At 45.2% G+C, this 26,300-nt stretch overlaps 1 protein-coding gene and 1 pseudogene across 1 annotated transcript; one reads left to right on the forward strand and one right to left on the reverse strand.

Annotated features, from left to right (window-relative positions):
- GCKR (glucokinase regulator) lies at window positions 1-24,212 on the forward strand. The gene is given in 20 exon segments (XM_028099408.2): window positions 1-60; window positions 347-502; window positions 697-765; window positions 1,370-1,438; window positions 1,819-1,892; window positions 2,245-2,311; window positions 2,491-2,516; window positions 3,650-3,677; window positions 4,639-4,733; window positions 7,217-7,322; window positions 8,517-8,635; window positions 9,263-9,361; window positions 9,598-9,695; window positions 10,024-10,100; window positions 10,484-10,606; window positions 20,890-20,955; window positions 21,196-21,345; window positions 23,412-23,477; window positions 23,479-23,547; window positions 23,997-24,212. Coding segments are annotated over 20 exon segments (1,833 nt in total).
- Window positions 2,646-3,644, reverse strand: LOC114206026 (proteasome subunit alpha type-1 pseudogene; annotated as a pseudogene).
- Window positions 24,213-26,300: the final 2,088 nt, after the last annotated feature.

The raw sequence follows: 26,300 nt of genomic DNA on the forward strand, positions 1-26,300 counted from the left end.
ATGCTGGGCACAAAACGGTTTCAACATGTGATTGAGACCCCAGAGCCTGGCAAGTGGGAGGTGAGACCCCCCCCTTCTCCATGTTGGTCTTCTGCACTGATTCCTAGAATCATTTCTCATCTGGACTTCCCTCCACCCTGGGTTTCTACTCTCCCTCCCCTCCTTCCCATCTTCCTTCCTGATCTTCTTCCCCTATTAGGCCCAGAGTACCAAGTGCAGGCTAAATCCATGGGTGGTGTCCGTGTGTGTCCAAACCTTGTGCCTGCTGCCACTCTCACCTCCAGATCAGCAGTCGTGAATGAGGCTTTGGCTTCCTGCCTGTATCCTTGTGCCCCCTTCCCTCTAGTTGTCTGGGTATGAGGCAGCCCTGCCAATCACAGAGAAGTCAAACCCACTGACCCAGGACCTGGACAAAGCAGATGCGGAGCAAATTGTTAGACTGCTGGGACAATGTGATGCTGAGATCTTCCAGGAGGAGGGGCAAGTCATGCCCACATACCAGGTGACCCAGACCCATTCCCTGGACACTGAAAATAAAGATGCCAACTCCAACCGTACCTCAACCTCTGCTCTCTCAGACCATGGTCCTTAATGTTTGAGACCTGAGAGCCCCTCCACCCCACCATTAACACCCCCCTCTCCGCCCCAAATCCACTGTCCTTTTCTTGGCTTCTGATTCCTGCCTGTTCCCTACAGCGACTGTATAGTGAATTGATTCTGACCACCATGGTACAAGTGGCTGGCAAAGTTCAGGAAGTGCTGAAGGTACAGGCTTGCCATTTGCTCCCCTCCTGAACTTCTCTTCCCTCCACCTTTCTCTTTTCTTGGCCTCCACTTCTCATTTTTCTCCATCTCCAGTCCCCTTTCTCCTAGTCCTCCCTCTGGGATCTTTATTGTCATCTTATTAATCAACAGTAATTGTAATAACTATTATCTGCATCATACTCTATAATTGACATTGTGCTTTCACACTCATTACCTTTGCAAAAACCTGTGAAATTGGTGTGATCATCTCCATTTTTTTTTCAGATAGGAAAACAAAGGATAATCACGGTAGCTTGCCCAAATATATCCAGCTAATAATTGCTGGGTAGCACTGTTTTTTATTGATTGATTAGTTGATGACAAAGCTGCTCTCAGTCCTTTCTGGAATAAGTAAGGGTTTGAATAAGTAGCTAAGCCAGAGCTGGGAGTCAGACTGAAGTTTCCTTCTTTCTGCGACACCATGCCACCTATGTTCTGTTCCCTTTTGTCCTAAGAGGAGGGTTGAGAAATCTCCCCAATTGTTCTTCTGTTGCTGATAGAGAAAGAATATGCTTCCCCTAACCTGAGCTAGGCCCTGGCGACATAGGCAGTTTTTCTTTCTCAGGAGCCTGACAGGGGGCTGGTGGTGCTGAGCGGAGGGGGCACCTCTGGCAGGATGGCATTTCTCATGTCGGTGAGTACCCTGATCCCTGATTTTCCTCCCTCTGCCTTCTCAGGGTGACCCTCAGGACCATAAAGCTCATCATAGCTATGTTCCTAGGTGGCCCCCTTGAGGCCTGGCTCCCTCTCTTCCCAAAGCTAGATCTCACCATGGAGCCCTCATATCTTCAGACCCCACCTGAGCCCCACCCGTCTACTGCCCATGTCTCTACATCCCATGCACCCCCAGTCCATCATCTGCAAGTAGCATTTGAAGTGCCAAATTCCAAGCAGTACTGGCTTAAGCGCTGGCCTGAGGGAATCCTTATAAGCCTCTACACTCTAGGTGTCCAAAATCCAAGGTAATCACTCCCTTCACTATCATCACTACTTCATGTCCTTCCCCCCTGGCAGGTCTCCTTCAACCAGCTGATGAAAGGTCTAGGACAGAAACCTCTTTACACCTACCTCATTGCAGGGGGTAACAGGTAAGCCAAGTTGGCCTATGAATATTTTGTTTGGTCTGGACAGTGTTTTTTTGGAAATGTAATTTTAAGGCTTTCAGGTAAAGATTTATCCAGTTTACTTTGATCCCCATGATTTCTTATTGCCTTGCACTTGGCCCACTTCACAGACTCATGTTACCCGATTGGCCTTATAGGTACTGGAGTTGGTCAGCCCTATAGAGCATCTGTCATGGTGTCTAGCAAATAGTAGATGTTCAGTCAATGATAGCTTTCCCTTCGTTCCCTTCTCTCAAAGTATTCTCTTCTCTGCCCTAGTATACCGTAGGCTTCTGCTTCCAAACCAGTGCCACTGACCTTGAGTCTGTCTTCTTAGGTCTGTGGTGGCATCTAGGGAGGGGACAGAAGATGGTGCCCTGCACGGGATTGAGGAACTGAAGAAGGTCTGTGTTTCCCACTGATAGCCGGACACCTCTGTCTGTTCCTTCCCATGAGGACACAAAAGCCCGCGTCCAGCCAAAGCCCATTCCCTCCCCTAGTCCTGACCCTGACATGCCCACGCGATAGGTTTGTATCCTAGAATCCTCCCGGTGGCACTGTCTCACCCACCCTCTTCTCCTAGGTGGCCGCTGGGAAGAAGAGGGTGATTGTCATTGGCATTTTCTTTTTTTTAGGCAGGTGAAACAATTTTATTTCACAGTTGTCTTTAAACCCACAAAGACACTATGTTCTTCATATAAAAACATCAGTACAGATACCTATACTTCCCAGAAAATGATTATATAGACCCTTTCTTAAAGAAAAATGCACACCATTATATGGTTTCAGACAAGTTGCTAGGGAAAAACACATCTGGACTGATTCCTACACATAGATTATTGTCATCAGTACATGTTCCTGCATTCTTACAGATTTGATAATAAACATACAGACTGGCTTGTAACTTAATGTTCCATTGGTTCATCAGCCTTTTCTGCAGGTTCATCAGCAGGTTGAGCAGGCTGTGCCTTTCTCTGTGGTCTTTCTTCAAGACCTTCCAGGAATGGAGATACATCATCATCATCATAAATCATAAACTCCAAGTCTTTACCAACAATTCCAATGGAAACATTCTTTGTAGTTAGGTCCTGTTCTGCAGGAAGTGTCTCTCGTAAGGCACGCAGACCATGTTTAACCAGTTCATTCAAATTGCACTCCATAAACCCAGACATATGTCTCTCCAAGTAAGTACGAGCTGATTGAGAACGGGCTCCAATGGACATGGCTCTGCAGTCAAAATAGTTGGCAGATGGACAGGTTTGGAAAATGTGAGGGCCCATATCATCATAACCAGCAATAAGCAGCCCAACACCATATGGTCTCCGGCCATATCGTTGTGTTGGTATCTGGGTCTTGCTTCCAATTAGAGATACAAGACGAGACACAGGAAGAGGTCTGTCAAATACAAATCTGGAATCCAAACACTCTTGGCGCATAAAATTACATAACAGTCTAGCATCAGCAGTAAGTCCCGCAATTGAGATACCAATATGGTTGTCAACATGGAGAATTTTTTTCTGATGAGCTGCAAGCTCTGACTGTGCTCTCTTCAATGCAACCAACACTGCATGGGTTTTTGATTTCAGACCAACTGTGGCTGAACCTTGCTTGACAGCTTCCATTGCATACTCAATTTGATGAATCCTGCCCTGAGGGCTCCAAACAGTGACATCATTGTCATACTGGTTGCGAAACATGGTTCCGGCGCGGGTCTGCCTGCGGCCTCCTGCAAAAATACGGGCTGTCATTGGCATTTCAGTGGGACTCTCTGTGAGTGTGGGTGAAGACAGGCTGGGTGGATCCATTTTATAGGGAGGAAGGGGGTCGGAACAGAATAGCATGGAAAATAGATTGATGAAGTGGGTGCTAGAAAACAGAAAGGGTTTGCACAAGGAATTTTGATTTTACTCTCACTAATTGAGATCCAGTTGTATGAATGTGGGATGAGAGGGAAAGGATCCTATTTCAGAATACCTGTGTATCAATCCATTCAACAACCAAGGTAGAGGGACTAGTCCCAGCGTCAGCAAACGACAATGGCAAGTCAATCCTGCCACTGCCTGTTTTTGTAAATAAAGTTTTATTGAGACACAGCCGTTTGTGTTTACATAACATGGCCGCTTCATGCTACAATGGTAGGGTTTCGTATTGCACAGAGTTCATAGGGCCCCCAAAACCTAAAATATTTACTCTCTTGCTCTTTACAGAAAAAGCTGATCTCTGGGCCAGTCCTTTGCTACTTAAGCATGGTCCTTTCGTAGTAACATCAGTATCTCTTAGGATTTGCTAGAAATGCAGAATCTCAGGCTCCCCCCCAAAACCTACGGAGTCTGAATCTGCATTTTAACAAGATTCCAAGCACTGGACTTGGTGACCCCAATTTTCTCTCACCATTGCAGCATACTGATTCTAACAATTCACTAAGCAGAAACAAGTCCAGCAGTGCTAGACGTAGAAGGAGGCACACAAGGAGGCCAGGACACTGACCTTAAGGAGCATAAAATTTAGTTCAGTAGTTTTTAAACTTTACCATGCAGAGGGTTTCCTTGGGGAAACTTGTTAAAAATACAGGCCTGGGGCTTTCCCCTTCAAATGTGGATCCAGTAGATCTTACCTGGGTCTGGGAATATGCATTTCTAACAAGCATTTTGGGCGATTCTGATGCCTCTGGGCCTCGGGCAACAATAGAGTAACCCTTCTCATCATGCCCTTTTTCTCCCCCTACCATCAGGCTCCCTTTGTGGCAGGCCAGATAGATTACTGCATGGACAATCCAGCCATCTTTTTGCCAGTCCTGGTTGGTTTCAACCCCGTGAACATGGCCAGGTGAGCCTGCTGTAATGAAAGGCAGTGACCGACCACACCCCTGGGGGAGGCCAAGAGGAAACCTGTCAAAATCTACAGTACAGCCACAACGGGGATGACACGGTGGATATGGTCTTATTCACCACATCTCAGAATATTAAAGTAAATATTGACTGTCCTTAAGCTTATGAGGATTTTGTTTTCGGTGGGTTGTTTTTGTTTTTGTTTTGTTTTTTTGGTCGGTTGGTTGATTTATTCTTTTGTTTCCGAAAGGATTGAAGGCAGCTTACAAAAGCCACATAAAATACCAAAAGCATACATTCAAAACAGGAAGGGAAGAGACATGGAAAACAAGGGCCAGAAGGTAGAATAGGGTCAGAAAAATGCATACCACAAAGATGAGCATCTTTTCAAAGGAGCAGTGGGTGCTGAGTGGCCCGACTCCCCTTTGCCCAGCTCCCTTATTTTAGCACCCATTCTCCTTTGTCATTCTAGGCAGCCCTTTGGTCCCCTCTGTTCCCCTTTCCTGAAAACTGTGCCACCCAGTCACCTCTGCCTTATTCTCTATGTAGATGGCCACTTTGACCTCAGAGAAGGTCAGCGTATGAAATCCATAGTGCTCAGGTGTGGATGTGCAGCCTTGGGAGTGGTTTTTGTTTTTGTTTTTTAGATTTTTTTTTAAAGATTTTATTTGTTTATTTGACAGAGAGAGACAGCGAGAGAGGGAACACAAGCGGGGGGAGTGGGAGAGGGAGAAGCAGGCTTCCCGCGGAGCAGGGAGCCCGATGCGGGGCTCGATCCCAGGACCCTGGGATCATGACCTGAGCCGAAGGCAGACGCTTAACTGACTGAGCCACCCAGGCGTCCCAGGGAGTGTTAAAGCAATAAGAAAGTAGATTCTTAGCCCCTTGTGCGAGAGCTCTGATGTCGCTTTGGGGTAAGGCCCTGAAATATCTATTTTTTGAAGACATCCCTGGAGATGCTGGTGCACAGCCAGGTTTGGGGAACTCTGCTAACTTAACCATTGGAGTGGGCCTCCTGATGAAGCTAAAGGCTTCCTGTCCCTGGAGTATTCCAGTGAAGGCTTGTTGATTTCTCAAGAGCAGCTTGGCACATTCAGGGGTGGTCTTGGGGGATGGGGCAGCTGGGTGCTTTCTGAGGTCTTTTTCTCAACCCCCAGATTCCAGGCTTGTAGTGTAATTCATGTGAAGATATAAATGAGTCTGAGATACTTTTAACCCTGCTCCTTTTCATGGAGGACTCTCCTTCACCAAAAATGTATCTGCTGCAGTGGATGCTAATTTCAGGCACTGTGACTAAGAGAAATAAAGGATTTCAAACAACGTAGGCGTGGAGATCTTCCAGTTGTTCCTTAAATCGGTGGCTCCCAAACTTGGCCAATCTTCAGAGTCGTCTGGGAAGCATTTTAAAAATACAGATTTTGGGGCTCCACTCCAGAACTCCTGAAGTTGATTCTCAGGGTGGGCGTGGTACCCAGAAATGGGTAGTTTAAAAAAAAAACAACAACAACTCAAACTCCCAAGGTGATTTTGATGACTAGCCAAGTTTGGGAGTCTCGGTTTTCCACTGCACAATGAACAGTGTCTCCTCGCTCTGCTTAGGTCTCTAGGGACTTTCAGAAGTAGTTTGAGGACAAATGACAAGAAACACTTTACACGATGGGCATGTAATATGTGAAACTTGTTTGCCCTCGAGGAAATACAGATGAAAAAATATAAAAGTAGTTGAAGAAGGGGTAGACATTTTGCAGGGATGGGATGATAAGAGGAGGTTAGGGAGGCCTTATAGAGAGGTAACTCTCTGAGCTCCTGCCACAGTGGGTGATTTGCTAAGTATCCCCTAGCAGAGTACAGAGTACAGTACAGAGATCCCCATTCTTTGAGATTCCATGGTTGCACCCAAGCAGGTAACAAGTCTGTTGATCTCTTGTCCCCTTAGCACATTGTTTTGTTCATGATTAATTTATTCAAGAAATGTTCGCCAACTGTTAGGTGCTATGCTTCATACCTTGCAGTTGTGTTCCTTCAGTAGGAATTGTTGTCCCTCCCTCAGGTAGTAAGGGGTTTGCTCTTTGGGGAGATGGCCAGAATATATTCCCAGGAATGGAAAGGGCTTCTGATGGACCTTAAGACTGAAAATAAAGTGGCAGTTTTGACATTCTGATGATAGGTACTCCTCCAGGGACCTACAGAGAATTGTGGGTAGTATGGCCGTGGCAGTGGGACATGGGCAAGGACCAGGATACGAGAAAGTTCTGGTCTCAGGCTGGAGCTTTAAACTTGAGTGTTGGCTTTGCTCTGGGATTAAATTGCCGAATGCATTACTAGCCCTTATCCTTGGGGTTCAGAGACAGAGTGCCCCCATGAGCTCCAAAGCATATCTCTAGGAGATTGTTGACGTTAGACCCCAATCCCAATATGGTCTTTGATCCTGACTCCCATCTGAGGCCCTTCCTTCCTTTAGATCCTTACAATCTCCCCTAGAAATGACCCCATTGAAGACTGGAGTTCCACATTCCGACAAATAGCAGAGCGGATGCAGAAACTGCAAGAGAAACAAGAAGCTTTTGTGCTCAATTCTGCAATTGGGGTAGGATCCTCCCCACTCCCACCTAGGGAATGCTTGCCACCTCCCAGATGCCTCTGATTTTTTTACATCTTCTCTGAATTCCTGGCATTGTGTGTCAACTAAAATGTAGTAAAGCAAATTCTGTTTTCCCATTTCCTCGTTCACCTTAAGATGTTATATTTCCATCTTGACCCTGTTTCCTAAATCCGTAATCATTAAACACCTAACCCATCTGGGGTGGATTTCCCCCAGAAATCTGTGCATCTGTGAATAGAGAGTATTGAATGGAATGGTGAATTGCTTTCTGTTTCTCTTACGTTTTAGTTTCAAATACAGGCTTTAAAACAATGGGATTCAGTTTCATCTTTCTGCTTTTCTAATCCTCTCCAAAACTGGGTGGGCCTTTCAAGCCTCCGGTGCTCCTGCGCCTTTTTCTCCAGGGTGGGGATGCACGGCACTAGGGCATGAGCGTGGTCTACCCTCACTTTGACTTGACAAGGGCCTGAGCCGAATCCCTGCTGCTGGCCCTCTCTGCCAGTGATCGGCGCATCTGAGACATTCTCCTTGCTCTTCCCTCTGTGTGGTAGGAAGGCAGCTACCCCGTGTGAGGTCCGTATCTTTCAGCTCTTGGGCGCTCATCTCTCTTCCTGTTTGCAGTTGTTTACTTTTAATCTCCTTTTCTCAGACACCACTTTGATCATTCTTTTTGCAGCCATCTCTTTATGCATGGTGTGTCGTGTTACATCCCTGTCCATTACAATGGCTGCTTCATTGGTCTGTCCAAAGGACATGAAATGTGGTGTTCGAATTGACAAACTGCTATTAAAAAAATGGGGGGTTGGGTGGGGAGAAACTTCTTGGAAAAAAAAAATACCCTCTCCAAAAAACACTTATCTCCTGCTAACAGGACACCCAGTCACTGTGGCTTCCTCCTCAGAGTCCTGAATGTACCATAGAAATGAGCAGAGCCGGCCCTTACCCTCTCTCTTCTCTCAGTGAAGCCCTCAACGCAGCACTCCTCATAGTGCACTGGGCACCCCCAGTCCTGCTGAATGCAGCCCCAGTGGCCTCTAACCAGACTCCATGCCAGGGGCCACTAACTAGACTCTGTGCCAGGGGCCACCAACCAGAGTGCATGCCCAGCAGCCACTAATTAGTGAACTCCAGGATCCTCCTTCCTCTCCCGATTCCTCTTGGGTGTCATCACCTTCTCAGTCCGAGGGCCTTAGTGGCTCATCCCGGATGAAAGGTGGAAGCGCAACCAGGATCCTGCGGGAAACCCTGCTACTGGCAGCCCATAAGACTGTGGACCGTGGCATCGCAGCATCTCAGAGGTAGGGAGGATCTGGACGAGAGAGAGATCAGAGTCAGGCAGGGAAGGGGTTGTACAGGTTGGGGGATGGCAAGTCCAGATGCAGAGACGGGTTAATGGCAGCAAGACGGAGGCTCCACCATGCCTCCCATGGGAAAAGAGCTGGCCTGGGGTTCTTACCACACAGAGTCTCGATTGTTTCCAGTGGATCCTGGGTTCCTCAGGTCCCGCTAATCTCTGTGCCCACTTGGGACATCCAAAGCTAACCTAGTTTCGGAGAGTCTTTGACTTGGGAATGGTCCAGGTCCTGCAGGAAGAGCTCCTGCTGCTGGGGGCCTTCTTCCCTTACTGGGGTCTCTGGCCTGGCTCCCAGAATCCCCACTTACCTCCTCATCTACTCTGATCCCATCCCCCTCCCACCACTCTTTCAATGTCCTTATCCTTCTGGCTGCTCTTTGTGTTCTGCTCACTGAAGCCCTTTCTATTCTCTGTAATGCATTCTGATGATACTCACTGCACCTCCACTAGGGACCAGCAGACCTTATTAGTTTTAAGGGAATTGTGCCTTCCGCTGGGCGGGGGCGGGTACCCATGCTTTCTGGGGGGGGGGCACTGGGCCCACCCCAGGAGCCGGTGGCCTTTCTCTCAGGTGCCTTCTGGAAATCCTGCGGACATTTGAGCGGGCTCATCAGGTGACCTATAGTCAGAGCCCTAAGATCGCTGCCCTGATGAAGCAAGCCAGCACCAGGTGTGTGGAAATGTGTTTGGAGGGGGGAGGTGGCGTGGATGGGGAATGTGTTGAGAGCAGCGGAGACCCTACAAGACTCATTAACAGGGTGAGGGGTGTGGTCTGCGTGGTGGAGGGGCATGGCAGGCTTCCTGTTGGTTTACACCTGTGCTCTGCCATGTGCATCTTTCTTTGATCCCTCGTCTTTCTTCACTGTGATCTCTCTTCTCGTGTCCTGACCTCTGGCCCACTCTCAGCCTGGAGAGAAAAGGCCGAGTGTACCTGGTTGGCTGGCAGACCCTCGGCATCATTGCCATCATGGATGGAGTGGAGTGCATCCACACCTTTGGTGCTGGTGGGACCCCAGTCCAGACTTTCTTCCTGGTTCCTCCTGATGCAAACCGATTTCCTCGCCCCCAACCCATGGGGGTTCCTCATTCAATGTCCATCCTGTCCTATCGGAACAGGCATTTCAGTCAAATGCTCCTTCCTTTGAACCCTGATTCAGGCCTCGGTCCCTCAACTCCCAGCCCTGCTTAGCTGTGGCCTCCCATGAGTGTGACACCTCACCCTACACCCCACTTGCCACTTTCCTCCAAGTCCCATTAACATCGCCCCAAGCCTAGAACCTTTCTTTCCTACAAAGCCCATCACTCCTTTCTCCCTGTCCTTAAACTTTCCAGACTTCCGAGATGTCCATGGCTTTCTCATTGGTGATCACAGTGATATGTTTAACCAGAAGGCTGAGCTCATCCACCAGGTGGGAGGATGATGGGACATGGGGGAGGTTGTGACGGTGATTGGTGTGCAGAACGGGAGGTAAGGGGAGGTAGAGACAGGTGGGGGAGTATAACAGGGCAGACAGTTCAGAGAAGGGAATATGGGTTAGAGGTCGGGAGGCTTTGGGGCAGCACAGGGAGGGTGGAAGGCTCTGGATTTGCCCTCTAAAGCTGGCTCTGGTCCAGTGCTCTTCCCTCAACTTGCTGCATCATCTTGGGCAAAACACTTTACCTCCTTGAACCTCAGTTCTTTCATCTGTATACAAACACGCTGTATGAGAGGTCCTGTGAGGCCCTCTGCAGTCTCCAGGTCTATGTGCTGGAGTTTTTCATGGGGGGGTGGCTCCCATCTTCTTGTGCCCAGGGTCCCCAATTCTCCTTCTCCCAGGAGGGCTTCCTGACTTCCATCTTGCCATCCCTCACAGAAATTGACACTGTGGCCTTCATTTTTACCCTGGATGGTGAGAGGGAAGACGGGAGCGGTGGGGTGAGCGGGTGGAGGTAGTGGAGTGACTCAGGGGAACTGTCATTTTTCTGGGTCTTCCCAGAAATTTCCAAAGCAATGGCTCAGTTCTATCCAGGAATATGAGCAAAAGACAGGCCAGGCCGCCAATCATCTGACAGATACTCATTTGTCCTTTGTTACGGGTTCATTGTTGATATTATAGTCATCCTCACTATACAAAAGTCTTTAAGGCATATGCTTGCAAGTTAACTATGCTGAATTCACTGCAGAAAATATTACACTGATATTGTCTGTAATACAATGAAATCATAATTCCACTAGTTATAATTTATTATACTATGTATTATAGTTATAATTTTCACTAATTACAATTATTATAATATTTATTATAATTATAATTTTCGCCAATTATAATTTCACTAGGGAAGCACTGATAATGTTTGGGCAAAGCATTATCAGTACAAGCACTGATAATAATCATAGAAATAATAATCAGTTTGGGTGCACTTCTCAGTTTAGAGTTTAGAGTGGGCATTGGGACATCTGAGTGTCAGTTCATCTGTGCTTTGTGGCCCAAGAAAGAAAGCGGTTTTACATCTGTGGTCCTCCGTTTTCTCACTGACACCGGTCCACCATCCACAGGGCACAACCAGGGCCCCGAAGGGTTGCCCTGGAGAGATGTGGTCTCATCCATTATTCAGATCACCTCCTCCAGGAAGCTTCCTGACTTGACCAGACAACAGCTGCCATGCTTTCTTACCTGCCCTAAGAACTCAATGGAAGCCCCCCGCCCTGCCCCGAGCCAGGGGATCCTTGCTCCTTCCAGTGTGTATCTTTGTCTTCCCTTCCAAATGGTGTTCATTGGTCACATCTCTACTTTTTGGCATACTTTCCACATTCATTGTCTCCTTTGACATCTCACATCTTCTAAGAAGTCTTTTCCAATGAAACCCACAATATTTAGACCCCTCCTTGATGTGGGATACCTCTCCACACTTCCAGGTTCCACTGTACAGTCATCATACCTAATACACATGTAGGCCTATGCACTTTACAAACTATTTCATTTATAATATCATTTCTCATAACGAGCTCCTAAGGGATGTAGGTTTTGTCCCCCATCTCAGATAAGGAAGCTGAAACTAAGAGATTAAGGGATTGTAATCATAGCCACATGGCTAAAGCAGGAGTCAGGACTCAAACCCTGGCCTTGTGACTCGAAGCCCATGGTTTCTTTCACTTCACAATATAAATTTCAACCATATCCATGAATTGAGTCAGATTCTTTTACTCATTCGTTCAACAAATATTTTTTATGCACCTATCACATGCCAGGTACTATTCCAGGGATAGGGGATATGGTAGGGAATGTTAAGCTGTGATATTTTTTTAAAGATTTTATTTATTTTAGTGAGAGAGCTTGAGAGTGAGAGAGAGAGATTGAGAGAACGAGTGGGGGGAGGAGCAGAGGGAGAAGGAGACTCCCTGCAGACACTGGACTCGATTCCAGGACCCTGGGATCGTGACCGGAGCCAAAGGCAGCTACTTAACCGACTGACCCACCCAGGCACCCTAACCTGTGATCTTTTGAAAAAGATCTGTTTTTAAGGAAAATTGTAATTATAATAGCAACATTTTTATTGTAAACACTTAAGAAAATACAGAAATCAAAAGAAGGAGAAAAGTATCCATAACAACCTTTTTCCAAAAAACCACTTAGACAAATTTTGGAGAATGTCCCTCTAGGGTTTTTTATGCATACGTAAATATATTTATACAAAAACAGGACCATATTTGACATGCTGTTTTTAACTTGCTTCTCTTCATTGAAAATTATGAACACATTTCTGTACAAATATATCCACATCATTTTTTCTTTAGATTATTTATTTATTTATTTGAGAGAGAGATCATGAGAGAGATGAGGGTCAGAGGGAGAAGCGGACTCCCTGCTGAGCAGGGAGCCCCGACGCGGGACTTGATCCTGGGACTCCAGGATTGTGACCTGAGTGGAAGGCAGATGCTTAACCAACTGAGCCACCCAGGTGCCTGACATCATCATTTTTTTAAAGATTTTTATTTATGGTTTTGAGAGAGAGAGAGCAGGAGTAGGGGGAAAGGGAGGAGTCGAGGGAGAGGGAGAAGCAGACTCCCTGCTGAACGCAGAGCCCAAGGCAGGTGCTTGATCCCAGGAGTTGAGATCATGACCTGAACTGAAGTCAGACACCTAACTGAGTCACCCAGGTGCCCCTAATTCAAATTCCTTTGATGACTGTGGAGATTGACCACCTAAAGATATATATTGGATATTGTACCTTTTTTCTTTATTGTGTTACTTTTTCATACCTTTTGGGCATATTCACCCATTCTTTTGAGCATATTTATTTTTTTCTTACTAATTTATAAGAGGGAGTGTATAAAGCAAGGACAGTAGCTTTTTTTTTTCTTGTTCTGTATTTTCCTCCAGTTTATTACTATTTTTTATTTCTACATTTTTGATGTAGAGATGTTTTACTTACATTTTTACATAGTCACATCTATCAGTCTTTTTTTGGTGTGTATGGCTTCTGTCTTTTGCTTGATTCTGGTTTGTATCTTTCTAAATGTATGGCAATTGTTTGAAATAAAGAGGCTTCCATTAGTAAATCTTCAGTTGCAGAAATATTTTTGAAGTAAACTCCTCCCACACTTTTATTTTGAAAAATTTTCTACCCTACAGAGAAATTGCAAGAACAGTAAACACCCATACACCAATTTTTAAAAAGATTTTATTTATTTATTTGAGAGAGAGAGAGCTAGATTCACCAATCTTTAACATTTGGCCACATCTGCTTCATCCCTCTTTTCCTCTGAATTATTTGAAAGATACTTGGAGATATGATGACACTTGACACAAATTACTGTGTCCCCTAAGAACAAGGACATTTGCCTACATAACTGCAATATAATTATCACACTCAGGAAAAATGACAGTGAATACAATTATCAAATCTGCAGACCATATTAAAATTTCCCCAATTATCCATGTATTATTTTTATTTCCAGGTCCAGGATCCAATCAGAGATAATGCATTGCACTTAGTTACCAGGTCTCTTTAGTTTCTTTAATCTAGATGAATTCTTTAGCTGTTTTTTGTGTCTTTTATGACACTGATAGTAAAGGAGTCTGGACCAGTTGTTTTCCAGAATGTGCTTCACCTTGGGTTTGCCTGATGGTTTCTTCATTCTATTCAGGTGAAGTTTTTTGGCAGGAGTACTACGTAGATGAGACTGTGCCTTTGTCAGTGTATCACATTAGGGGGTGCCTGATGGCAGTTCATTCCTTTACTGGTGATATTTGATCACTTACTCAAGGTAGTGTCAGATTTCCTTTTTTTTTAAGATTTTATTTATTTATTTATTTGAGAGAACAGAGAGAGAATGTGAGTGATGGGGGAGGGGCAGACGGAGAGGGAGAAACAGACTCCCCACTGAGCAGGGAGCCAGCAGGGGGGCTCCATCCCAGGAGCTGGAGATCATGACCAGAGCTGCATGACCAGAGCTGAAGGCAGAAGCTTGACTGACTGAGCCACCCAGGCGCCCTGGTAGAGTCAGATGTCTTTACATCCTATTCCTTAGTGATCTTTCACCCGATGGTTTTAGCATCCACAGATGATTCTTGGTTGAATCAATTTATTACTGTGGTGGTTTTTTAATGGTGATTTTCTATCTTTCTGTCTGCATTTATTAGTTGGTATTCTTCTGTAAAGAAAATCTCTCCCCACCCCATTTACATATGTTTAGATTCAGTATGGACTCATGAATTTTTTGTTGTTAAATGTGTTTTAATCCATTCCTGTCATTATTGATTTTTAATACTCAAAACGAGCTCTTATTCAAGCTGGCCCCTTTGTCCTTGTGACATATCCACATTAGTGTTTAAATATTCTTTGCTGTGTGTCTTTTTGGGAAAAAAAAATCACCTTTTCTCTTATGCAAAAGGGTAGCATATTATAGTCTTTTGTGCCTTGCGTTTGTTAACAAGATATCTTGAAAATCACTCCACTTCAGTTTCTAAATCTCGTAATTATTTACCTGTGTGTGTATATAGATGTGTGTCTGTACAGTAGTGTCCCCAGCCATCTATGTAGGAGTACAGAAATGTTGTCCCAGGTTCACCTTGTACTTTCCCTGGTTCCAGTCCTGGCTGGAATCAGTAATTTTCAAGGAGCCCCGGTGGTTGTCAGTGGGGATTGGTACAGCAGTCCCGCCTTCTCCACGTTTGCTTTCCACTTCATTTACCCCAATCAACTGTAGTCCAGAAGCAGATGATCCCCCTGACAGATCGCCAAAGGGTCGGTAGTAGCCTAACGCTATGTCACACTGCCTATGTCATTCCTGTCCCTCCATCTCATCCAGCAGCCATTTTGTCATCTCACATCGTCACCAGAAGGGGAATGGTGAATACAGTATATATAATAAGATACTTTGAGAGACCACAGTCACATAACTTTTATTATAGTATGTTGTTATAATTGTTCTATCTTATTGTTGTTGCTGTTCATCTCTTACTGTGCCTAATGCATAAAATAATCTTTATCATAGGTATGTATGTATAGGAAAAAAACAGTATGTATATGGCTCCATTCTATCTGCAGTGCCAGGCATCCACTGGGGGTCTGGAACTCATCCCCGTGGGTAAGTGGGGACTGCTGTATTTAAAAACCAGGTGCTAGGTACGCTCACTGCTACTGGTGGCTTTGCCTCTAAGCAAAGTTCTTTGGTAGAAAAAACAAGGAAATACAGGGGCACCTGGGTGGCTCAATCGGCTAAATGTCGGACTCTTGATTTCCGTTCAGGTCATGACCTCAGGGTCATGAGATTGAACCCCACATCCGGCTCTGTGCTCAGGGTGGAGTCTGAGATTCTCTCTCCCTCTGCTCCTCTCCCTGTTTGCGTGTGCACTGTCTCTGTCTCAAAAATAAAAGAAAAGAAAAGAATGAGGAAATACAGTTGACCTTGAAAAACACGGGGGTTAGAAGCACTGTCACCCCACACAGTTGAAAATGCCCCTATAACTTTTTTTTTTTAAGATTTTATTTATTTATTTATTTGACAGAGAGACAGCGAGAGAGGGAACACAAGCAGGGGGAGTGGGAGAGGGAGAAGCAGGCTTCCCGCCGAGCAGGGAGCCCGATGCGGGGCTCGATCCCAGGACCCTGGGATCATGACCTGAGCTGAAGACAGACGCCTAACGACTGAGCCACTCAGGCGCCCCCAAAAAATCCCCCTATAACTTTTGACTCCCCCAAACTTAACGAATAGCTTACTGTTGACCAGAAGCCTTCCCGATAACAGTCAACACATATTTTTAAAGTTTTATGTATTATATGCTGTATCCTTACAATAAAATAAGCTAGAGAAAAGAAAATGTTAAGAAAATCATACAGAAAATTCCTTTATAGTACCACACTGTATTTATTGAAAAAAAATCTGCCTATAAGTGGACCCGTGTAGTTCAAACTTGTTGTTGACCCTTGTTGTTCAAGGGTCAACCGTGTATTTTTTTTCACATAAGTACATATATACACATTTATCAATGTATATATGTTCTCCTTCCTGTTTTCCCTTAGTGAGAATGTTGATTTCCAACATCATCAATATATTTATCCATTTGCTTAGTCCTTCAATAAATACTGGTTTTGAAATTGCTACCCTAAAACACTATCATCAACAAACTTACCAAGAATGGTCAAGATTTCTTTGCAGTTATTTTTGTCTTCTGACCATATCCCACGAAAGATACATAAAGTGTCAAAAGTCACTTGGATTAAGTTTTTTCTTCTCTCTCTGTAGTTATGTTATCAGCATGATATATAGTTAGTTTCATTTCCTTTATTTTTATTTGTTTTCCATTTTAGAGGTTTTTTTAAAGATTTTATTTATTTATTTGTCAGAGAGAGGGAGAGCACAAGCAGGGAGGGGCAGCAGACAGAGGGAGAGGGAGAAGCAGGGTCCTCACTGAGCAGGGAGCCCGATGTGGGACTCGATCTCAGGACCCTGGGATCATGACCTGAGCCAAAGGCAGACACTTGACTAAGCCACCCAGGTGTCCCTGAGTTTTTTGTTTTTGATCTCACTTTATCTTTTGAATATGTAAAACATAATGTGGTTTAAAGTCAAACTGTAGGGGTGCCTGGGTGGCTCAGTCATTAAGCGTCTGCCTTCAGCTCAGGTCGTGATCCCAGGGTCCTGGGATCGAGCCCCGCATCAGGCTCCCTGCTCGGCGGGAAGCCTGCTTCTCCCTCTTCCACTCCCCCTGCTTGTGTTCCCTCTCTCACTGTGTCTCTCTCTATCAAATAAATAAATAAAATCTTTAAAAAAATAAAAAATAAAAGTAAATAAAGTCAAACTGTATAAAAAGGAGATGTCCCATCCCCTTCACTCTTCCTTCCTCCTGTCTGCACTCATCCCTGCAGGTAGACAATTTCATTAGTTACTAACATGCCTTCCTGTGGTTCTTTTTGCAAAAAAAGTATATTTGTATGTACTTTGCAATTTTTTTCTTATACAAGAGGCCCTGTGCTATGTATATTCTTTTGTACTTTAATGAGATATCCTGAAAATAACTCCACTTGGGTTTATAAAACCCTTCCTCATTATTTTTTACATTTGTGTGCAAATTGTACATGTGCAAGAATTATTTGGGCAGTCTCTGATGTAGGACATTTGGTTGTTTCCAATATTTTGCTATTACCAATAATGATGCAATGAATATGCATGTATTTTTGTAATGTAGAAGTGTATCTTTGGGGTAAATTCCTCGGAGAATGAGAGCTGGGTCAAAGGATAAATACATATGTAATTTTGTTAGATACTGCAACATTTCCCTTCATAGGGATTGTCCCATTTTGCTTCTTTTTTTTTTTTAAAGATTATTTATTTACTTATTTGACAGAGAGAGACACAGTGAGAGAGGGAACACAAGCAGTGGGAGTGGGAGAGGGAAAAGCAGGCTTCCTGTGGAGCAGGGAGCCCCATGCGGGGCTCGATCCCAGGACCCTGGGATCACGACCTGAGTCGAAGGCAGATGCTTGATGACTGAGCCACCTAGGCGCGCCTTCCCTATAGCCTCTTTAAGAGCATTCTCAAGCTTTTGAATTTTTGCCAATCTGATAGATGAGAAATTCTACTTCTGTGTGGTTTTCATTTGTATTTTACTTATTATGTGTTTAGTTGAGCATCTTTTCACATGCTTAAGGGTCTTTAGTAAATCTTTTTCTTTGTGAATTGTGTGTTCATGTAAATACATGAAATATGCTCATTTTCTAATTGTATTGGGGTCTGTATGATCCCTTGATTTTTAGTACTTTATTTTTATTTAAAGATATTACTTATTTGAGAGAGAGAGAACACAAGCAGGGGGAGCGACATGCAGAGGGAGAGGGAGAAGCAGGCTCCCTGCTGAACAGAGAGCCCGATGCGGGCTCGATCCCAGGACCCTGGGATTGAGCCCGATGTGGGCTCGATCCCAGGACCCTGGGATCATGACCTGAGCCGAAGGCAGACACTTAACTGACTGAGCCACCCAGGTGCCCCTGATTTTTAGCACTTTATAAATCAGAGGCATTAGTCCTTTCTTTCTGATATATATTGTAAATATTTCATTTGGGTTTTAACCATGCAAATGTCTTTGTTTTAATTTTTCTGGGGTAGAACTTATTTATTTTATTTTATTTTTTATTTATTTATTTTTTAAAGATTTTATTTATTTATTTGAGAGAGAGAGAATGAGAGATAGAGAGCACGAGAGGAAAGAGGGTCAGAGGGAGAAGCAGACTCCCTGCTGAGCAGGGAGCCCGATGTGGGACTCTATCCCGGGACTCCAGGATCATGACCTGAGCCGAAGGCAGTCGCTTAACCAACTGAGCCACCCAGGCACCCTCTGGGGTAGAACTTATTAATCCATTTTTTGTTGAATCTGGACCTTGAGGCACAGAAAGCTCTCTGCTACTCCCAGGTTGTAAAGGAACTCCACCTGTGTTTTCTTCTAGTAAAAATGGTTTCTTTTTTCTTTCTTTTTTTAAAAACACTTAGACCTGCAATTCATTAATTGATTCCTGTGTTTGGGTTAAGGTATGAACCCAATTTTATGTTTTTCTAAGCCACTATCTCTCTCCAAATATATAATATATATATAATTTATTTATTTGAGAGAGAGTGAGCGAGAGATAGAGAAGGAGCGGGGGGGTGGGCAGAAGCAGGCTCCCCATTGAGCAGGGAGCCCCACATGGGGCTCCATCCCTGGACCCTGAGATCATGACCAGAGCCAAAGGCAAACATTAACCGACTGAGCCACCCAGATGCTCCATCTCAATATATATTTTAAATTCATCTTTTCCTGAGTGATTTGAGATGCTACCTCTATCAGATATTTAGTTCCCATGTGCACTGGTTTATTTATGGACTTTCTGTTCTGTTCTACCAGTCTGTCTATTGATATGATGATGCCATACAGTTTAAATATAGAGGCTTATTGTGTTCTTAATATCTGAAAGGTTAGTGTTTCTCTCACTCTTTTTTTTTTTTAAAGATTTTATTTATTTATTTGACAGACAGATAGTGAGAGCAGGAACACAAGCAGGGGGAGCGGGAGAGGGAGAAGCAGGCTTCCCGCCGAGCTCGGAGCCCAATGCGGGGCTCGATCTCAGGACCCTGGGACCATGACCTGAGCCGAAGGCAGACGCTTAACGACTGAGCCACCCAGGTGCCCCTCTCACTCTTCTTTTTAAGGATTTTTCTAGGTACATTTGCTGCCTTTTTTCTATATGTACTTTAAAATGAATGTGTCTGGATTCAAATTATGTACACTTTAATATATTTTTGTGTTAATGATAGCTCATGGTATACATGGTAATATAATGGTCAGGGACATAAGTGATATAACCCAGAGTTGATTGACCTCTTTCCCACAGGGCAGTCTGTGTACTGCACACGAGCTAGCTCCATTCTGATTGGTCAGATTTCTGCGTGTGCACTTTTTTTTTTTTTTTTGCCAAATGAGCCACAGTATCTTCCCCCGCACCCCAGTTCTTATTTAAATTCCCGTTAGTTAACACACAGTGTAATGTTATTTTCAGGTGTACGATATAGTGATTCAACACTTCCATACAACACCCGGTGCTCATCACAACAGGTGCACTCCTTAATCCCCATCACCTGCTTCACCCATCCCCCACCCACCTACCTTCCCTCTGGTAACCATTGTTCTCTATAGTTAAGAGTCTGTTTCTTGGCTTGCCGCTCTCTCTTTTCCCCCCTTTGTTTTGTTTCTTAAATTCCACATATGAGTGAAATCATATGGTATTTGTCTTTCCCTGACTGACTTATTTCACTTAGCATAATAATCTCTAGCTCCATCCACATCACTGCAAATATTCTTATACAGTACTCATGTCCTTGTCAATCACTTGTTAAGTATTTTCAGTATACCCTCTGCAAAGGGTGTGTGTGACCTGCTATTTCTAGGATGCCAGAATAGGGGGGTAGAAGTAGTGGTAGCTTATTTCCTAGCCTGGCTAGGACCCAGTAATTAATCCTCTCAATTCCTTTTCTGGACTCCGGTTATAGTAATAGATGCAAAGTGCAGTAATGGACGTTATAAGTGCAAGAGATGAGGGCCAAGGACAGGTGGTGTTTATACTCACAGTATTATGTGTTTGTAGTGTTTTAGTTTTCAGTGTGCTTTCCCATACATTATGTTACTCACCTAGGAGATGATTGTGGCCAAGTAGGAAATGCCTTCATCACAAATCAGAAGACCTGGATTTAGGTCCTGATTCTACATGTCACTATTATATAAGCTTATTCAAGTTACTTCTTTTTATTTTTTAAGATTTATTTATTTATTTGAGAGCGAAAGAGAGACTACAAGTGGTGGGAGGGGCAGAGGGAGAAGGAGAGAAAGAATCTCCAGCAAACTCCCAATGCAGCGCTCGATCTCATGACCCTGAGATCATGACCTGAGCCGAAATCAAGAGTCGGATGCTTAACTGACTGAGCCACCCAGGTGCCCCTCACGTTACCTTACTTTTGACCTCTAGTTTCCACATATGTAGAAATGGGGATAAAAAATCCTATTTCGTTGGGTTGGTATAGGTGTTAAATTGAATTAATTTTCAACAAATGTGTATTGATCAGTAACCATGTATCAGCCATTATCAAAAAGATTGGCGCTCTGGAGCAGAATAAGACACCATCTCTGCTCTCAAGGAGCCTTTGGTTTAGTGGAATGAATCCCAGGATCTTCACTCCTCCCCTGTCAGGTACCTGGGGAGCAAAAGCAAAGTTCTGACGAGCGCAAAACCGTTCTGCGCAAGAACTCAGAGAAGGTATCTGTGTACTGGGTGGTCAAAACCACAAATGTGTGACACCACCAAGTTTGCCTGGGACAGTCCTGGTTTACAACTACTGTCCTGACGTCTAAACTCTGGGCTGGTCAAACAAATTACGTCTGTATTTTGGTCCCTGGTTTTTGATCCCTGGATTCCTGTCTGACAATAGGGCCCTATTCACCCTGTTGCTCTACCATCCTCTAATTTCCCATACCCTCGTGTGTGTGCCCTGTTTAGAAGTTCCAGCATGAGCTAAGCACCAAGTGGGTGCTGAATACCGTGAGTACAGGGGCCCATGTGCTTCTTGGGAAGATCCTCCAAAACCACATGTTGGACTTCTGCATTCGCAACTCCAAGCTCTTCTGGCGGGCGCTGGCCATGCTGCAGGTAGGTCGTGATGGGACGTGGCTGGGTGGGGCCTGGCCCCCTGCCTAGGCTGCCACAGAGATATGGACACGTGTGGGGCCAAGGGCTGACTTTTCTCCTGCGCTGCCTCCTCCTCCTCCCATCAGGCTCATCCTCCACTCGGGAATGTATGTGCATGCTTGGGTGCATGACTGTGAGATGATAACTACCAGACAAGATTCTTTCAGTTACAAGTATGTGACAGACCTCTAATTCATACTGGTTTAAGCTAAACAAGCCAAATGACTTGTTCACGCAACTGGAGTTCCAGGGTAGCTCGATCCAGATACTCAAAACAATGTGCTCCAGACTGTCAGCCCTTAACTTTCCTCTGTGTTGCTCTCCTTCTCAGGCAGCTTTTCTCCAGTAGGTGGCAAACTGGCCCCCGGCAGTGCCAGCCTAGCATCCTACCAATTTAGCAACCCGAGTGGAAGAAGAGTTTATCTGTGCCTGTGATTCCTACGAATGCCTGGGAGGAAGGGCTCTCGCTGGCTTGTCTTGGGTCACATGCCATCCCTGAGCCAGTCACTGTTCTCCAGGGGAAAGCAGCCCTCTGCCCCGGCCTGGCTCATGTGCTCTCCCTATGGGATGGCACTGGAGGAAAGGGTGGGAAGTGAGCCTCAGTCAAACGGCCTGGCCTGAGAATGGAGGCACCATAGTTCCCTGGAGGAAGATCAAGGTGCTGGTACTAGAAGGGGGAGGAATGGCTGCCGAACAGATAGCACAATAGCTGGTCAGGAAAGGAGGGTTGCTAGGTTTAGCAAATAAAAATACAGGACAAATTGGAATTTCAGATAAATAAAGGATTTTTTTTTAGTGTAAGTATGTCCCATGCAATATTTGAAGCATCCTTATACTATTTTTTTTCATTATTCATTTGAAATTCCTATTCCTGGGTATCCTGTATTTTTATTTGCAAAATCTGACAACCCTGTGTAAAGGGAATCAATCAATGAGCATTTAGTGAGCACCCACCAAGTCCCTAAAACCTTCTCAAATGAATAGAACCAACCAACCAGGCAAAGAAAAGTGCTTTATGCTCTTTTAGATCCTGGGGTTGGGTTGGGTAGGGGGAATTGGAGATATGTCTGATCCAGGACTTGCCATCCTAGAGTGGCCCATCTAAGGATTCCATGGAAGATTGAAAGCCAGACCAGAATTGGGGCTTGCCAAATGTAGCTAGACCCAGTCCATCCAAAAGGGCAGTCACCACCCACATTTGGCTACTGAGCACTTGAAATGAGGCTAGTGTGTCTGAGGAGCTGAACTTTAAGTTTTGTTTAAAAACTGAAGCAGTGTAATTTTTTTCATTAAATGCAACTTTATTGTTTTGGTAGAACTACATTTTACATTTACATCGAACTTCAGTACCTGAACTGAGATGTGCTGGGATTATAAACTAGACCCTAGATTTCAAAGACATGATACAAAAATATTGTAGAATATCCTCCTAATCATTTGTAATATTGCTTAGATATTGAAATAATATTTTAGATATATATATCGGATTAGATAAAACATGATTAAAATCTATTTTCTTATTTGTTTCTTTTGCATTCCATGTGTTTCTTTTTTAATGCAGTACTAGAAGATCTTAAATTACATATGTGGTTCACATTATATTTATCTTGGGCAGTGCTGAGCTAGTGGGGGGGGCGGGTGACAAAAAGGAGCAGCTTTTGCAGATGAGCAGTCTTGGCAGGATGTAAAGGAGGGACAGGGTTAAGGAGGAAACTGGAAGGAGTGAGTTCAGTTTCAGGTTACCAACCTATTGGGTTGGTGGTACACGGCTGGAAGTGTGACCAAGTTGTCATTAATCCTCCAGTTTAACCTGGCCCATCAAAGCCCACCGCTAACCCTTTTTCTTCACACCTGGGGATTGTGAGTTTGGGATCGCCTATAGGGACCGCTTCTCCACAGCCTCTCTGGCCAGTCTTTAGGATCCCAGGTGCCTGCCTCCCACTCTCCCACTCCTTTTTCCTCCTCGACTTCATTTTCTGCTCCCCTGGCCTTCTAGCCCGACACTGACCTTCCCGCTTCTTCCACAGCGGTTCTCTGGACAGCCCAAGGCTCGATGCATCGAGACCCTCCTCCAGGTGATCCACTTCCCCCAAGCCACTGTCGGATGACATTCGGACTGCTCCCATCTCCTTCCACATCCAGGTTGCACACAAGAAGGAGCAGGTATCCTGCCGGCAGCTAACATTTACTGAGTCCTTTCAGCATATCAGGAATTTTGCTTGGTACTGGGTTTACAAAGTTAGTGACGTTCTGCCAAGGAGCTCCCTGTTTCTTGGGGAATTGTGATTGTGACAAGGAGGCACAGAGGTGTGGAAAAGCTGCTGCGGGGTGCAGAAATGGGGTCTGTTTAGGAGGGGAGCCAGGAAAGAGAGGGAGTGGGGCCTTTGAACTGGGTCTTAGAGAATGAATAGGAGTTTTCTGGGTCTGGGTGAAAGCTTCTTTCTGTTCTTAACCCACCTCACTACAATTTCTGGTCTTGATAACTCTCTTCTACTCTTGCATCCAACCTAGTGGCTTCTGACTCCCACACTGAATGCTCTGGCTCTTCCAGGGCTCTTGCCCAGATGGCCTCACTCTCTCAGGCTTCAGTTCTCCCTGCCTCTTCCCCACAGGTGATCCCCATAGGCTTGCTGAGCCTCCTATTCCCGTGCTCCATCCCTGAGGCGCAGGCGCAACTGGCGGCTGCTCTGTCTGTCTGTGAGGCTGTCAGGAGCGCCCTCACTGGGCCAGGTCGGAAGCGCGGTGCGGACCCCCTGGAAACCCTAGAGCCTGCCCTGCCCTGCCCTGGTGTTTCTGGGCACGAAGCCCACGGAGGCGTGTTGGGCTAGCGGCACATGTGTGGGAGGAGAGGCCCAGTCCCCAGGGCCACCCGCAGCCCAGGGTGAGGAAAAAGAGTCTCTCTACTTTGGGGGAATTCTTGCTCTTGACCCAGTGGTCTTCACTTTCACCGGCATATTCTGATTTCAGAAATAAAACAAAATGCCTTGTTTTGGAAAGTTAACCTTCCAAACTCAGTAGATCAGAGTCAATAAATTAGAGGTGGGACCAGATGGGTGGCATGGGTTGGTCCCAACAACAGGTTTGTTTCTTCACTTCCCTCCCGTACCCCTCAAACGCATTTCATTGGGCACTGATCCAGACCTTATTCTAGCATCTCTGTATCCCTCATCTCCAACATGTGGGTTCGTGTGTGCACGCACCTGCGCATACACTCCCCTCCTGCTCGGAATCACAAAGCAAGGGGAGGTGGGAACCTAGATGATTCCAGAGGAAGAGGGGAAAAGTCGTGTCCCCAACACAGGACACCCAGAAAAAGGATCCCAAGTAGGCAGGACAGCAGGTTCCTTATCACTAGATTGAAAGCTACATCCACAGAGTAGACTCTGAAGTGGGGGTTGCTTCCCCTGCCCAAATTTGTAAGGGGAACAGAAGGAACTCTGGGGGTGCTGAACAGCCTTTGCTGGGGGGGATGTGATAAACACTAGAAATCCCAGTTTGTCCATTTTAGACCTCAGCTTCGACTGTTTTGATGTATCAAAGGCAAACCTTGCCCATCCCAGACCCATCCCAGCTCTTCAATGCCTAGGACGTAGGATTCTGATAATAGAGAGCTGGCTCCCCCTTGTGCCTGAGAAGTACACAGGTAAAAACCTCAAAAGCTCACGGGAACCTTCAGGCAGTAGGGTGAACACTAAGGAGCCAGATTTTGGTTTTATGAGGTTAGAGTCACCAACCTTGTAAAGGCAGCTGTAAGCGCCCTCGAAATGTCTGTGGGTCTCCAGCCTCTATCAGAGTGCTCTTTGGACTCCGAGTACATTAGACCCGAGATCCTTACCCAGGCCCACTTTCTTCAGTCACCACTCCCCCGACTTTTCAGTGTCATCCCTTTGGTTTTCATCCTCCACAAACACCTCTTCCTAACTCAACAGCTCAAGATGGGTAAAGTGAGGAAAGATTCCTGCAAAAGCTCCCTGCTTCTCTTTACCAGAACTTTCCCACTTGTTTTCATTGGGTAAATTCTTCTCTCTTCTTGGCATCAAGAGCAGGGTCAAGTCAGAGAAGATACCCAGCTCTCTAGCACTGGAGAGGGCAAAGTACCCCCTTGATCCTGTTGGTGATACCAGCCTGTGCAGTAGCCCCACTCCCACATGTGGAACGGATATGGTGCGCGGTCAGATTTCCCCAAGGCTGGATAAAGGAGGACTCTAGAAGTCCAGAGGGTGTTTTGTTTTGTTTTGTTGCCAAGTACTTGGCTGGTGCAATGATATCAAGTCAATTCAACTCTTGTTCAGTTGTGTATGATGTTCACGTGTAATGAACTAGGTGGAGAAGCAGCTGGATACATTCTGGCATTATGGAGGAGATAAAGATGGCTAAGGTCTGATCCCCACCCTCTAGGAATTCACAAGCACATACAAACAATTCCAATACAAGACAGAGAGAATTGAAATGGATTAGAACAGCAGGCTAGGTACAGGGAGCTGCCGGAATTATTTGGGGGGAGATTACAGGGTAGGCCAAGAATCAAGGAAAATTTTGGAAGAAAGGAGGTTGGGGTGGGGTGAGGGAACATCCAAAGAAAACCTGGGAATGTTTGGATACTTGTATTGATGTGTGGTTCCAACATCAGAGAGTTAAGTCATTGTCAATGGAACCTGACCTCTAGGTTGAGCTAAAAAGGTTCAAAGACTTTTTAGAATTATCCAGAGACAAATGGTAGGGTGACAACATTTAACGTTATTTTGGAGAAAGCAAACTTCTGAGGGTAAGAAAGCTGTAATCTATTATCAACACAAGGCAGTAATTCTGCTGAAATGATGAAAGGATCTATCCCAGAGGACTGGATTGGATTATGGAAGGTGAAGGAAGCAATTTCCTGCTACACTCATTTGCTCAATCAAAAATAAGAGGTGAAG

The sequence above is a fragment of the Eumetopias jubatus genome, unplaced genomic scaffold, assembly GCF_037043125.1.
Source record: "Eumetopias jubatus isolate StellerSeaLion01/CBP00866 unplaced genomic scaffold, mEumJub1_p1.0 scaffold_9, whole genome shotgun sequence".
Classification (NCBI taxonomy): Eukaryota; Metazoa; Chordata; class Mammalia; order Carnivora; family Otariidae; genus Eumetopias; species Eumetopias jubatus.